General features: G+C 40.5%; 1 protein-coding gene across 2 annotated transcripts in view; it reads right to left on the reverse strand.

Moving 5' to 3' along the window:
- The window catches only part of HMG20A (high mobility group 20A), a 39,396-nt gene that overhangs the window by 16,643 nt on the left and 6,542 nt on the right, over positions 1–16,211 (reverse strand). For both annotated transcript variants that reach the window (XM_066328742.1, XM_066328741.1), the window contains exon 2: positions 693–785. In XM_066328742.1, coding sequence (XP_066184839.1) covers positions 693–781 — 89 coding nt within the window. In that variant the 5' untranslated portion in view covers positions 782–785. The remainder of the gene's footprint in view (positions 1–692; positions 786–16,211) is intronic.

Consider the following 16,211-nt stretch of genomic DNA (forward strand, 5'->3'; position numbering starts at 1 on the left):
GGCTAATTTCAACATGGACTTAATTGAGCACCAACAAGTTTGAAGTCCCAGATAAGCAAATCCAAATTCAGACCCATTTGAAGTTAAAGTGTTCGCATTCATTTTTACAGGGCTTTACCTGACTGCAAAGTCTGAATTCTACTGTTTGGTGCTTTGCAAAACAGAAAAGAAGCTTCAATTATCAAAACACAGCAAAAATTCCATGTATTCTTAAAAGTAATATCAAGTAATGCCAAGAAAACTTCTCTTGGCATTGTGATTTTAAGAAGCCATTCTTGCAGTTTGTAAAAGCAGAGTTGGGCTGACAAAAATGAGGTATCAGTCTCAGTGGTCAGTTTCAGACATCAGGTTCAGAGACCACTGATAAACAGTTTATCTTTAATTGGAATCATTTACTTAGCAGGGACCGCTATGGCCAACAGATACTTCCTTCTTCTCTGTCCCCAAAATGTCACTTGTCTTAGGACTGAAATCCTAGGAATTTACCCTTTAAAGCTAAGAGATACTAAAGAACAGTTTGTGACCACTTCCATCAGTTTGGAAGAGCTCTGGTTTCACCTAAACAAGAGTCCTGTGATCCCTATTTCTCTTTTATAAAAATTACTCAGAACGCCCTCCTCCCACTGAAACAATTTCCCTGACAAGTGCAGAGATAACATCTACCAGCTGAAGGTGAAAAAGGAGTTGCTTACCCAGTTACATTAATTTCACTACCTTCCTTAGATCCATCCTCATCTGTAAAAAGTGGAGGAAGATTGGAGCCAGCTACCAAGTTCTCCATACCTCTGGGGAAAAAGAATAAAGGCAAAAAAGGTTAAGTCAGCTGTGTCATTGTTTCCCTTCAGCAGCACTTCAATTCAAACATCATAACACACCAGGAATTTTTCACCCCATGAACCAACTGGCAGTCACAGCTGCCTGGCTTCAGAACAGATCCTGTGGGCAGATGTGCTGAGGGACTGAGAACAAAGACCACAAATGACACTTGGATTCCGAGTTCCCATTTTAACTAAGCCCCGTGTCAGTGCCACAGTGCTCTTGGAAATCCCTGCAGCTCTATTTTATACCTCAAGGCAAACCTTCATTCACCATGCTCAGCACAGAGGTAGGTAGATCTTGGTCTTTCAGTCCACCTGCCTGGTTATTCTTCATGGTGCACCCTTCACCACGGGTTTGTGTTGACCCCAGAAGAAAACTGAAACCAAGTCCCCCCTGAAGTTTCAAATTAAGACTGTACTATGAATTCCTTGTCCAGATTTTCATAATTAATCTATGTGTGCAGTTGGGTACTAAGCAAGAGAACACAGCTATTTAGAGTATTTCACCTTCAATCCCATAGAACAGTTGCTGAAGCAAGTGGTTTAAGGACTGTGTATATCTCACTGAATACAAACTGCCCTCAAATTAGAAGTAGTTCCATTTTGTAACCTTGTGGCATGTCAGGGGAATTCAATGTGAGAGACGAAATCCAAAGCTTAATTAATTAATCTCCTTCCTTACTGAAATACAAAACTGCTGTATTTTAGTGAAAAAAACCCAAACAAAACCAAAAAGCCTTAACAAACTCACTCTACGATTCTGAGTTGCCAGTTCAGGCCATTTTGAAGGACCATACTACTCAAATTCCTGTTCCTTCAATTTCAGAGTCACCTTTGAAGAGCAGCAGATACTCTACTCAATTATTGCCATCCCTTTCATCCAGTGTATTTGGGCTCTGGGCCTCGAGGGACTGAGGAGAGCTATCAACCTGTACTGCTTTCTCCTGGGTTGTGCTTTCCACTCAGCATTGAAATCCAAGTCATCTGAGAATAAAATCCTGCTCCACGTTCTGAATATCAGATGTGTTTCCCACATCCCACCCCAGTGCCAAAGGTGGATGTTTTCTATGAATGAAGGTGCTTCTTGCATCTTATAGATTTTGCAGATCTCTATCACAAGTACAACATGGATGACATTCATCCTTTTCTCTTCTGCTTTTCCAGCTGCTAAGATCCTTAGACCACCCTTAAGGATCCCATCATCCTGACTCCTTATCTAGAAAATATTTAAAGCTAAGCACACTACTCCTAGGTAGTAGAGACACTGATCCCTAGCAGAGAAAAACCCTTACTTGTGTATAGGAAATGTTCATCCAGGAGTGAAGACTCTCAATTCCTGCTCTGCCATTACAAACCAGGGACTGAGGACAGTTTTGGGGGCTCAGCCTCAGAGCTGTGGCACAGCTGGAGGCTGACCAGCAAGGAGTTTCCAAGATGCCCAGGGATCTGATACGGGATGGTGAGGGCAAGAGGCTGGCTCAGGCTGCCAGAGGGGGCCAAGGGCCAGTCTCACAGAGCCTAAAGCCACTGGATGGAAGCAGCAGAGCTGACAGGACCAAATTCTCCCCAATTATACTGGCTGTGCAGGTTCAGGCTGGACACCAGGAAGTGTTCCCAGAGAGGTGGAGTCTATCCTGGCAGACACCAAATGCTAAAAGCTGTAACTGACCTAAACTAGCGTTGGCAATAGTCTTGCTCTGAGTGGGAGGCTGGACTAAGATGACCTCCCTCCAGATGTCCCCTCCAAGCAACATCTGCAGTTCTATGAATCACAGCTCCACAGCACAGGATTTTTTTCAAATACCAGCATCTCTGACAGGAAAAGAAAGACAACTCAAGTAATATAATGCTGTGAAGAAAAGTAGTGAGATACTCTGGTCAAACAAATAGGATTGTAATCCTTAAAGAAGGCAGTGCAAACAATACATCCTCACAGTTAAGACTCTACACACATAGAAAAAAAAAACCTACATAAAGGCTGAGGCTTAATGTATCACAAGAAATCTGAAAATTCAACTGATTTGAGAATTATGCACTTCACTGCCCTGGAAGCTCTTTAAGCACAGCTTCTAAACATACAACATAAACTGCTTCATGCAGTTATCATCTAAGAGGGAAATTAAGTTCTGCTTCATGTTACACAATATTCGTCAGTCAAAAATCCTAAATTATGATTTTCAAAAAAGGAAGCCTAACTAATGAAGCCCATTGTGATGTTCTCACCAAGTCCTGATCTGTCTGCTCACATCTGGCCCAAGCTCACCTTCAAACTGCAGGGAGGCAGCTGGACACCAACCTTAACAACATATAAACAGAACACAAACACAGGAAGCCAGGAGAACATGCACTTTTTCATTTAACCCATATGTTTTAGATAGTAACTCTTTCAGATGATGCTGACCCACATCCTAAAGAAAAAGTAACATCACTGAATTTACAACGGCTTCTGATCAGTTCCAGAGAACAAGAAAACAAAACAATTCCCCTAAAACTCACAGAGAGCAGATGGGAACCTACACAAGTCTTTCAGTCTCATTTCTCAGGGTAACTCTCCCATACCCCTGCTCCAAAATCACTACCCACTTAGTTTCCACTCCACTGCAGAGTTCCATGGATATTGAAACACACTGAACTAAATTCAAGGCAAGAGAAACAATGTACGCTTTGTTTTCTAATGGTTTGCACATACACCCTATTTTCATTTTTTAACTAAGTCTACCCAAATTCAAAAACAAAACGGAAACTGCTGTTAAAACTCCAAACCCTAGCAGCCCTACAGTTCAATGCAGGGAAGCATCTCCTCCAAATAAAACTAATTGAAACTGGAGTAGCTCTGAGTTTACTGTACTGCTACTCTACTGGCTGTGCTGGCTCGAGCAAGCAACCAGCTAAGCAGGAATAGAGAGACTGATTTATTTATTAACAGCCGTATTTGACAAGATTTCAAAGGTTCAACTAATACATACACTAGCACTAGTTAATCTTCTATATGAGCCCGGAAAAAATCCTACATTATCAAAAACGTGGCTTAATTGATCTTTCCCTCTCTTCTCTGATCAATCGTGAATTCGTGACACAGAAAGTGGACAACAGCATTTTGTAACTTTCAGTTTAAAATTTTCAGCTGGATACTTTGGTTGCATGCCACAGAGATCATACTTGAACGAAACTGTACAGTGTACCAACATGGCCTGACAGAATTACTCAGGAAATGAAAGACAAACATTTACAGCATAATGATCTAAGTGCTACTACACACATCGAGGATCAAACAGTAGGTAATTAAACACCATTCAAAACCAGAATATGGTTTAAATAAACTTTCTTAGTTTCTTCTCCCATTACCTTTTGTAGGCCACGACATGTAATTATTATTCTAGTAGTGAAGTAGCTGATTTATATAAGCTACCATATGATCAAATTTCTAATCACATTTGTACAGTAGAGAGGAAAAAACTCAAAAGCTTAAAAACTTAAAACCAGGGTGAGAACAAATCCATGGAGCTAGACAGTGACTCACTTTTCCACAACATTACTGTGGCTGCATTGTTCACAGCACTACTGCAGGACAGCACATGTAAGGACATGACAAACTCAAGGGCCTTTTATACATGCCACAAATAAAAGGTGAAATTTGCCACATTCACCCTTTCCATCAAAGCATCAGGAAGAGCAAAAACGCCATTCAAAATGCGCAGTTTCATCCAGCAAACCACCTCAGCACAGCATCTCGTTTGCCAGGAGGCACTGGAGGCAGAGCAGCAGGGCCACGCTGTCCCCACACAAGGCACAGCAGCCCTGGTCCCCCGTGGGCTCCCCTCCAGGGCCAAGCACAGTGACCGCTGCACACCCCAGACGTTCAGTGCCCCCCAAGCCCAGTGCTGTGCCTGGCCACAGTCACCCACCACGGCAGTGATGTGAGGCCGGGCTCTGCTCAGCTCTGGGCACTGAGGAGTCACTGGCACGTGCAGACCGACTTCTGCCTCATCCCAAGGCCAGCCTGAGTCCTAAGATGCCCCTGGACACCAGGAAAAGGAGAAACAGCCCTTAACGATGTTATCTTTTCAATGGCTACATTACAATAGATAACCTCATGAAAAATAAAAAAATTAATTACTAAACACTTCAGCCATCCAATTACAAGGTAAGATTAGAAATACGTATTATTTATTACAGTTAGGCATATTTAAATATGAAGTCAGCATCAGAAATCCAACTTACGGGCTGATTATAAAACACTGCAGGAGTTCCAATTACCTCATCACCAGATCTAGTTTTAGAAACGTTACTGCTGAGTGGAGAATTTTTCTCCTCAAGTGTCTCATCCCCCTTAGCTAGAGTAAATAAGTGCAAATTTTACAATTCAGAGGCTAACAGATTACAAAAAAAAAAAAAAATCATGTGTTACATCACAGAAGAGTCACAGTATTCCTTATCTCAGCATCAGAATTCTAGCACTTCAGAATGCAAACAATGTAAATTCAGACGATTTACTGAGAGGAAAACCCACAGCACCATCACTTCCTCTGCCTTTGCACATGTAGCCAGAACACCAGAACCAAGACTGAAGTAAGCCCATCTCCTATTAAAACCACAACGCTTTTGGAGCTGTCAGAGGAAGTTCAGATTCCCTCTGACAGAGCCTTTTCTTCCGTCAAGCTGGAGAAGAAACATGTTATTCACATACATCACTGCAAAAAACAAAAAAAAAAAAAAACAAACAAACAAACAAACAAACAAAAAAAACCACAGATTTGACTTTTTCCCAACAGGCAACTCATCAGACAAAGGTTTTTGTGACTAGGAAAACTGCAAGCTCAACCTAATGGAACAAAGGTTTTTCTGTCAAACCAGAAATTATAGACCAGAGAATAGCCAATTGCTTTTATTTTTACTTCTTGCCAGTAAAAACAAAGAAATACTACAGACCAAAATAGACATTTGTAGGAAAAAATTCCAGAGTTCCACTGCATTTCCAAGCAGCTTAAGGAAAGAAAGGAAAGATGTAAAGCTTAGCTTTATGCTTAGTTTAATTGGGTTTTTGCAGCAAACATTAACAAAGCTATTCATTACTCTGCCCTTAGAAACAGCTGTCAAACATCTGCATACATGTATTTTAAAAACACAAGTGTTCAATTCTGCATTCTGCTCTCATTTAGACAAAAGGTTTAGGATAAGGCACATACAACACATCCCTTATATATATATATATATATAAACCTTGCTGTTCTCTGGAATGAAAGCCACAGGAAAGGCATATACTCAACTCTCCAGACAAAGGCAAGAACAGCCCCACATCTATTCTCTCCCTTCAAATACATGAGTGAAATTCTGCATTACCAATAAACCAGCTTTTTAGAGCACTTCAGGGAAAACAAAAGCCCACAATGAGATGAAAATTAATTGTGCTACAGATCCCTGGATAGCTAAAACCAGTAACTGTGGTTACCTCTGGTATCCAGAGGGAAGGCTTTGCTATGTAGCCCTTCACTGCAGGTAATACATACCCATGGATTAGATAGTTCATTTTATTCTGAATTAACTTTGTTCCTGATAGCATCAATTGCCATTTAAACTAATACCATTAACAAATAAAATTCTGCAAAATTTATTCAATTCTCATGTTACAGATCTCACATAAGAAAAAAAAAACAAAAAACAAAAAACAAAAAACATTCAGATCACAAAAAAGAAGTCTCAAATCTTGAGAATTTTTTATATTTCATTAATCACTCTACCTCAAGTAAGTCCAATAGATGACTACCAGGGATGGGACCGAGTTTCGTAATCTGCCCATAAAAATGTCTTCTGAATTTTCACTTACTGTAGGCAACTTAAGTCTACTTCTTCACCTGCTCCGCCACTTGAAAATTTCTGTGGGATCTGAGGGTTTTGTATTCCACAGGACAAAGTTTTCCAGGAGCTCCTTTCCCATTAACAAGGTGAAAGGGGCGCCCCCCAACAGCCCAGAAGCAGCAGCTACAGTGTCACAAACAGCACCTGGAGCACAGACACTTCCCAAACCACAGCACCCATAAATCACCCGAGCCCAGCAGAGCCCGGTAACTTCCCCAGCGGGGAGCAGATGGTTACTTCCCTTCAAAACTGACGTTCCATTCCTCTGATCATTTATGTCTGCAAGACTCAATCACTCACTGTTTGGGCAATGCAAACATTAAGTGCCATGAGCAAAGCAGTTTATTAAAAAATGTAAATGAACAGACTGAAGTTTTTCATGCTGTTTACCCAGTTCAAACATTTACCAGCATCACACAAGTGAAACAAGAAACAGTATTAATTGATGCTTGAGGAGTACTTTGATTTAAAATGCCAAACGAGTATTCTGAACCAGAGATAACTGAATGTCAAGGAATCCTGGTTGTGACTGGCCAGTGAAATGCAGTTCACATATTTGAAAATAAAATAATTGAGGACTGCATACACCTGATGACATTGCAAAGTTGTCTTAAAGCTATTTTATCACTTTTGCTTTTCCTCAAAGCTTTATTCATCACAGTTGTAAAGGAGTAGAGCATATACTCCATGCTCACTTATATTCTCTGAGAGGAAGCTTTGCTGCTGCCACAGAGGAATACAGATTGAAATTTTTTCATGCACATACCATCAAAACAAGTCATTACAGCCATTTGACAGAATATGGGGTCAAATACTTTGGATGTGAGAATATACCGAGAAAGAGATTGAGTATATACTTAAAAGAATGACTCACCACAGGCACCACGACCCAACACAAAAGCATCTACTCTGACCTCAAAAGCCACAAAGACAGCATGGAACTGGATATTTCAAATGCACTGATATGGGTACAGGGACAAAGGTTAGAGGAAATGAAGTGTGGGAAGAGTCAGTGATTCTCACACAAAACAAGCAACTCATTCTGCCTGTTTTCAGAGAACATCCATCTTAGGAAAACATACGACATGTCAGCTTCCATACATTTTTATTCTTATTTTCTTGCTGTTACCATGTGTTATTCCAACATAAAACAAGTGAGTTTGAACACTCAAACCCATCACGCAGAAGAAATCACAATTTTAGATAGCCTTAGTTGTGTAAAATAACAGGCATATAAACCTCAACAACAGATCCGCTACTAGCAAATCCTTTCTAATAGCAAGAAGAGTGAAGAAAACTGGGTTGGGCTCTTGTTTCTAATCTGGCCATAAAACTCTCTGGTAAATACTTTCATATCTATCAGAAACTGAAGTTTGGAGGTACACTGCATGAAGTGTACCAAAATCCCTTTTCAGCCAAGGTTTTTCTTGCAGCGCCACATGGCATCACAGGATAAAAACTGTAAAGGCCTTGGAAACACACTGATGGAAAAACTAATAAGGAAAGTGAGCACAAAAGAACAGACAAGAGGTTCATGTAAGCATCAATATATCAGTGGACACCGCTTACAAAACATTGTCTGGATTCCTGAAAAGAAAAGAAACAGAAAAGACAGCCCAGTCCTGCCAAAGCATCCTCTCCAGGAACAGCAGACAGCTCCTTTGACCACTGTTAACAAGATTTGAAAGCTGTGTGAGTTCACAGAGAAAATGTGTTAAAATGGATATGAGAGGAAAAGACAACACCAACTTGAGACAAAATCAGGAAAATTAAAAAAGAGAAACTTTATGCTCTAAACTAGGCACACCCCAGGATTATCCCTCTCAGAACCAAAGGGAGAGCTCACGGAATTTTTAAAATAATACGAAATCCAGGTAATTCCACGGTTCCATAACAGAATTAACTTAAATCAACAGCAGAATGTAGACAAGTGAGAATAAAGCTTTCCCTATATTCACCTTCATGCAAAAGCAAGAGAAAATTACAATACTTAGCATCGTGAATGGAAAACAAGGGGAAAAAACAAAAAAGCATAAACCCACTGGAGTGGTCTGACTGCTCTCCAGTGTTAAGCAGTACATAAGAGGTCAAGAGATGCATGTGAGGGATGGGAATATGCAGGCAGAGGGCACATTTTTGGACCACCTGTAGCATATATGATGAAAATAGCTCAATTTGGAGCTGAAGTAGGATTGAGAAAAAAGCATCCATGCCAGCAGTGTGCTTAAATATCCTCAGCTGAGTGCTTGGAACAACAGAACATATGCAATATTGCATCTGATCCTCAAACCATTTCCAGCAGCCCAGAGAAACTGCTCTGAGGGCAGCGGTGAACTTCCTCCTGCAACCTCTTCTCTGTGCACTCCTGTCCTATCACAGGAGATGTCTCCTTGCAAGATCATTTGCAAGAAGGCAAAAGTGGTGAGGGACAAACCCCAAGAGCAGAGTCTCACTGTCTAGAGCTTGGAGCCAAAGAGCAAAGAAGAACCTGGGAAAAGCACATCCAAGCCTTAATCTGCTTTTCCAACTTCCCCTCTTCCACAGCTGCTCCTCATATGCTGGAAACAACAAACTGCAGGTGGGAAACATGCACAAGCTTTGAAAAATAGAATTGATCCGTGCGCTCAATAAAATTAGCCCTAAAAGGGAATGTAAATCTTTTTAAATAGGTTGGTGATTGAACAGACATGAGGATGGAGGTCTCACACAACACATCTTCAAGCACTTGCACTTGGAAAGACTTCTAATTTATGTTTTTAGTTACAAGTGCTCTGAAAGATATCTGGATTCAGGTTTGAGTATTTACCCTATTTAGCAAACAGCAGATTTATGCTGCTTTTACATTTCTTTTGCATGATTTCATTTCTATATACATTTAAGTAAAAATGGTTCCTCTGAGCTGAAGCAGAAATATTATCCCAATACCCCTATATATGGGTAGAGATACACAGCTAGTTTAAAAGTCATAAAGGAAACACCTTAAAGCCAAGAATACAACCAAACTTCAGAAACAAACTTTGAAGCACTACAAACCTTCACCTTTATTTTGGACATCTCAACTTTGTTAGTCTTTGCTTGATTTCTGAGATCTCAAGTCACTCTGAGACTCTGACCTGAATACATATAATGCAATTCTTACTGCAAAGAGAAATAAGAACTCAAGTCTTCGTGATCCTTGCAAAAGGTCAGCAACATTGTGGTTTACACAGCATTAAACACTGGGAAAGTGGAAAAACATTTCTGTTTTCAAAAGGGCTACAACATAGATTTCACCTCAGTATGATATCATAACCTGAAGTTCATTGCCTTGAGCAGAAACAGACAAAGCCAACTGCTGGAAAACAAGAGTTCAGGCACCTCTGTCTTTTTTGATTTGTGGAGCCTAAACATTTTACAACAGAAGTGCAAGCACAGAAAAGTTACTTTCTTTGATTACCTTTTGCACTCTGTTAGAAGTAAGCACACAGATTAGCTGAAGATCAAATACCACATTTAATCCCCAAAGTTAGCTCAAGAGCTTTCTGAGTTAAACAACTGCTTTCTTAGTCACCAGTACTCCCTTTTCATTTAAAAAGACTCCTCTGAAAAAGCACTCATTTATATTTTGCTCCTCCAAACATCTCCCAAAACAAAGGCAAAAAAGCAAGATAATGCTTTTTAAACATTATATTTTTAAAAGTAAAAAGTAATCAGATTTTGGGAAAACTTCAATCCTAATTGAGCTTATAGATGTCCTAAGATAAAACACTTATTACAGTAATGGAAGCTTGTTTTTCCTGGTCTTTAGCGGTCTCTCAAAACAGCCAATTCCCACCCTGGAACTGTTTCCTGACCTCTAGAAAGGGTCATCTATGTATAACTCCAGACAAAATATGGCCATAGCATTCCAAGGCTCCCTGGTAAGATCAGCAAAAAGAATCCAGGAGGCTCAGTTCACATCTCAGCTGAGCTTTGTTGCTGATGACAGAACAGACACTCAGAAGAAAGCGTTAAGTCCTGAGTGAAGCCTGACCCAGCTGCTGTAGGCAGCACACAGTGACCCTCTGGCAACCAGGACACCCCCAAAACACAAGTGACCAGTCCCATTGCTGCCTGAACAGGAACAGCAAGGAGAAAACCTCAGAGCAGGTCGCACTGTGTAAAGACAGAACCCTGAGAGAAGATACTGCACCAATCTCTACTTAACATCTCCCATCCACAGCACAGCAAGCCCAGATCTTGGAGTTTAGCATGTAAGAAACAAGCAGCTTATTATTTGAAACTGTGCCAAGCAACCAAGCTGTTTGAAATTTTAGTTGGTAAAAACTGTGGCTTTTGACAATTGAAGTGTATTTCATTTACAGCTAACAGTTCAATTAACAAGAAGCAAAAACATTCATTCACTTCACAATGAAATTTTCTACTACTCAAGTATCCATGTCTTAATCAGCATGAACTCATTTGTATTCCTATTTAAAATGCCTTTCTCAATAACACTTGCTGACATCACCCAATAGTTACACATCTTATACATAAATATCTCCTAAGCACACACAAAAAACCCTGAAGATTCCAAATGGTCTTGCTGATTGAGATCCACCCAGCCAAGCACATGTTTAGTCACCACAATTCCTTTGTTGGCTGTCCCTGCCCCGCTGTAGGAGGAAAAAAGTAAACTATGCGAGAAAGGTCCACATTTTCTGCTACACTGAATTAAACCCACTCCCAGAAATCAAGAAATACATGGCTTGCATCACTCACAACTTAAAAATTCCAAGTTTAGACTAGAAGTGGCTTCTAGAGGTTGTTTGATCCCAAGACCTACTCAAAACCAAGGTGAATGTCATCTTTATGGCAGACACTACGTTACACTGTCTGGCTCAAATCCTGATCAACACTGATTTAAACCACCAAATGCCCTCAACTATTTGGTTTTTTGCTAGGAAGGTTACCAAGAGCTGAAGAAATAAGCACTGCTTATTCCCAGGACACAGACAGTGCTGGATAGAAGACAGGACAAAGGCAGTTGAAAAAGCCCTTAGAGTGGCCACAGGAACAGAGGTGTATCAGACAACACCTCCCCCAGTGCTGACAAAGCTGGAGGGACAGGAGAATAAAAGGACACTAGAGCAGAGGAAGTTTTCACTTTATTCACCCATTAACCAGAAAATCCATCAATAACAACCTTAGCAAGGAATCCAGGATCATCTCTCCTGTAAGTGAAGCTACAGCTGGACTTCCAGTACTGCCCCTAGTCAAAGACTCCCTCACCCTTTGAATTAAGCTCAGATTTACTCCCCACTCTGAGTACAATAAGCACTATTTACCCCAACTCAAACCATTTCAACAAACTTTAAAAAACAATGATGAGCTGCCGTTTCCAAGAAGAGTCCTGTCTTGGGCTCACTTCACAGAACCCTACTTCCAGTGATTTCAAGTAGGTTTGATTCAGTGGCAGCTTTAAGCAGGTTCCTTTTCTTTGTCTTCAAATGGAGAGCTGAGCTCAGGGCTGCTGTGTTTGCCCCTCCACTAACTAGTTCACGTGTTCCATCTGTCCTTCAAGTGGAGGGCACAGCAAAATTAACTGCACACACTTTCACAAGATTATAGGGACAGATGACTGAGAGACCAAGAAGATATTCTAACATCAAGCCCTTCATCGCATATGAGCAAAGGAAATTCTCATTTCTAGCCTGACAGAGGATATATTGTTATCTGCATGACAAAAGGGCTTTAAATCTTAAAAGAAATAGTCAGCACTATATGAAAAATTGAAGAGACATTCTGTGCCAAAGCTGGATTATGAATCACCAACTAACACTCCTGCCACCAGCAGCATGAAACCATCTTTGCAGTGATACTCAAGCCCTATCTGAATAACCACTGCAGTAGCCAACACATTTGCAATCCCCCTCTAAGTTCAACACCCAAAAAGCAACTCAACTGTTTCACTGATGTGACACCTCTCTATTCTTTCAATAAACTGCCATTTGAATTCTTGTCTGGTTCTGTCGATGCTGTCGTGCTTCTTTGCATTTCATTTACCTTTTAAACACTAAATTATTTAGCAGTCACAAGTCACAGCAAATGCCAGAAAAAATCTGATCTGCAAAACCTCCAATTGCTCAAATTTCTGTATTTTTAATTACAATGGTATACAAATACATCCACAGAACTGAGATGCTAGCAAGCAGTTCAGAAGCAGAGACATTCAAGTCTCAAAACTACAAATATGACAGATACATTTCCTATTACAGACTGACAACTGATTTGAGTACAATTTATCTACAGGACAGACCTTTTCTAGGTTAACTTTCAGGGGCTATATTGCTGCATTACCACAGTCCTGACTCATGACTTGCCCAAAGGCTTCTGCTGATCAGTCCCTGATCCACACTGGCAGAAGCTGGCAGGAGAACACCCCTGCCTCTGAGTTAGACACCACTAGGTCCCTGCATTTATACAGCATCACTCAAATGTCTCCATAAAAAGTCAATTATGGACACTGAGATGACAAACTGTACTGATCTCAGACTTGAAAATAAGGAACTGTGCATCAATAAAGAAAAAACACTTCTCTAATGTAATTCCCAGAAATCTACCATATAAACACACTAAGATAAAAAATGAAGGTTATCTTTTTATAAAGTATCCAGCCCCTAGTATGAATTTGAAATCTGCCTTCCCACTCTTCCTCACTATAAAAATGTAAATCCTTTGTATGTGGGTTATTTGAATATCAGTACTTTTCCATGTAGCAGCAATGCGAGAACAAAAACTCGAGGAACGTGCTGAAAAATTCCTTGTGATCAGTTATTTTCTGCATGCCTTGCAAACCCCTCCTGATAAATGTCTGTTCTGTTCTGTAATTCCCTTGAGAAATACTCTGTTGAAATGACTTTGGGACAGATGTATGTTTGTACAAGTGGCAATAAAATTATATAAATAGCTTGCCTAAAAAATCCAAACACGTAAACTGTATTTCTATAGAGAAAAAGCAAGTAAGCCATCTGTAACAGAGTTCACAGTTTTTCATACTTGTAATGAACTTTAAGTTTTTTAAGGTTAAAATAATATTAACAAAAAAGATTTCTCAAGTAAGAAAAGTATCTTTGATATTTGGAAAATTTTCACATCACAACACATTCAAAACAATTCACATAAATTCTCACAGTCTAAGTTCAATATGTAGTTAATAATTCTACAGCTTTTTATATCCAAATGTACACAGAAAAGCAATCAAATCTTATGTCAAGACAAAGACAACTTCAGTTAGCTTAACAGAAATACCTGCCAAGTCTTTCTACTTCCCAAAAATTTCCTGGGCTAGAACTAAAAAAGTTTATTTCCTTATAAAAAAAGCTGCAGTACAGCCACGGGCACAGGCCAGAGGGGATGACTCTGATCACTGCAACCCATTTAAAACCAGGCACTACCCTCTGCTAAACCCCAGAAACACAGAGGAATTCGTACCTTCATCATGGTTGTCCAGTCTTGTTTTAAAGAAGCATCCCTACAGCAGCTGTCCCACGTGGCATGAAGGCACACAGTAAATTTGTCCAACTTCTTACTTGCAGCAGTCACGTAGATTTTGTTATGATTTCACAGGTTAGACCCTATAAGCTAAGAGCCTGTACCAATAAACTCTGATTAAGTTGTTATTCAATAAATGTATCATTTCAAGCAGTTAAACAAAGCTGCAGCTGCATATATTTTTAGGAGTTAAAACATGCCTCAAACTCATGTTCAAACTGATCTTTGTGGAGTGTGCTAGCAACCCTTTCTGAATTCCAAAGCAGCTGTAGCAGTGCCAGTGCCAGCTGCAGGGGACACGTGTTATACCTTGACTGTTAAGATTCCTCTGTACTCTTCATTTACACCCAAGGCTCAGCTGCTCAAGCTCCACTAAATGCTAAGGTTCCCAAGCTGGAATATCCAGTCACCTCCAACACCTCCTCATGTCAATGCTTCCAAGGAGGCTTTCCCAGCCTACACCCATCCAGAGCTACACTCGCTCTAATGTGACCGAACATCCAGTCTGGTTTGCTCGAGTACATTCTTTAACAACAGAAAGCTGCACAAGGTTAGTCAACCACAACTACTGAAAAAGCGCTTGTCGCATTACCTCTCCACAAATAACCAAGAAGTTTCAAATTGATGGCATTTTGTTCATAACCATCAAATTCCAGCAAGCAGTATGAATCACGCGCTATTTGTTACTTGAAAGTGACATTTAGAAAGCAGGGATCAAACTAGTATGATTCAGAAGCTTTGCTCTCGCTTTCTTTTCCCTATATTTGGAGCTTAAAGAAAAAAACTCTTGTGCTCCCACATTTCAAGTAAATATTTGGTGTTAGTGAACAATTTACAGCATCCTGATGATGTCACATGATTTACACACTGCTGTCAACTGACACGGAATGGGAAGCTGGCAAAGTACTGGTGGCCTAAGTTGGAAAAGGTCTGAAAATTGCATTTCTCTAATGCTCAAGCTTTGCATATTTTGATACAACCCAGATTTAAGGACAGCTTTCAAAGCAGTAACTTGTTGCTGCACAGAGAGGAAGCTCTTGCCCTCTCCCCCTTTCTCAGCTGGTTACAGCAATCTCCAGAGCTTATTGGACATTTCATAGAGCTACTTAACTCTCCAACTCTTCCCTCTGGGAGAATCCCAGGAAAGCGAGGAGGCTCGGTATCTCCAACTAGACACAGCTGAAAGGAAGGGCTCAAAGAAACACCAGAGCTTATTAAAAAGGACTGCCTGTGGGAACTCCCACTGCCACGCGTGGGAAAGTCGTACGAAGCCTTAAGAGCCACCTCCAGTCACCCAAGGTAACTCTGGATTCATTCTGCCAGCAGTGGGCTGCAATTTCCATAAGGTATCAAGAGAAGCACCCAGAAAGGTCCTCTGCCTACATGAGCACAAGCCAGGTGCTGGAAGGTGCAGACACCAGCTGTCCACTGCCTAAGGCTACAGTTTCACTGCAGCCTAAGCCTGCTGAGCTACCAGCTACTCCTAGAGCATCATCTTTCAGCCTGGCACCTGTTCCCTGGACAAATCACACGGTGGTTCAGCACGCTGAAGAAACAGAAAACCATTTAGCTCATTCACCAAATTGGTTTATGCCAAATGAAAGGGTGAAATGGCTCAGCAAAGGATCCAACAAGCAGCTGGCAGAAGAAAAAGGGATGTGAGTAACACAACCAGGAGTTAGTGATGTACATTGCTATAACTCCACGGGCTGTGATTCAACTCCCCCTAAAATTCTACTGCTGCCGAAATGAAGAACATTTGAAGCTATTCTAGTAACAGAGGACCTCAAAATAGTCTTAAAGTGGGACAAAATATGATTACCAGAAAAAATTAGGATTATATCATAAACAGACACGACTTTCCCCCCCCTTTCCAATCTAAAGCAAAACATTTGTTCTCCTGATGAAAGATGAGATTCTCCCCAGAAGTCTGAAAAAAGAATTGCAATTCTACAATTCTGATTCATTTCTTCTTATTATTTATTATACTGCCTTGTCATATCTTACACAAATTGCAGCAATTTC

This window comes from Sylvia atricapilla, chromosome 13 (genome assembly GCF_009819655.1).
Source record: "Sylvia atricapilla isolate bSylAtr1 chromosome 13, bSylAtr1.pri, whole genome shotgun sequence".
Taxonomy (NCBI): domain Eukaryota; kingdom Metazoa; phylum Chordata; class Aves; order Passeriformes; family Sylviidae; genus Sylvia; species Sylvia atricapilla.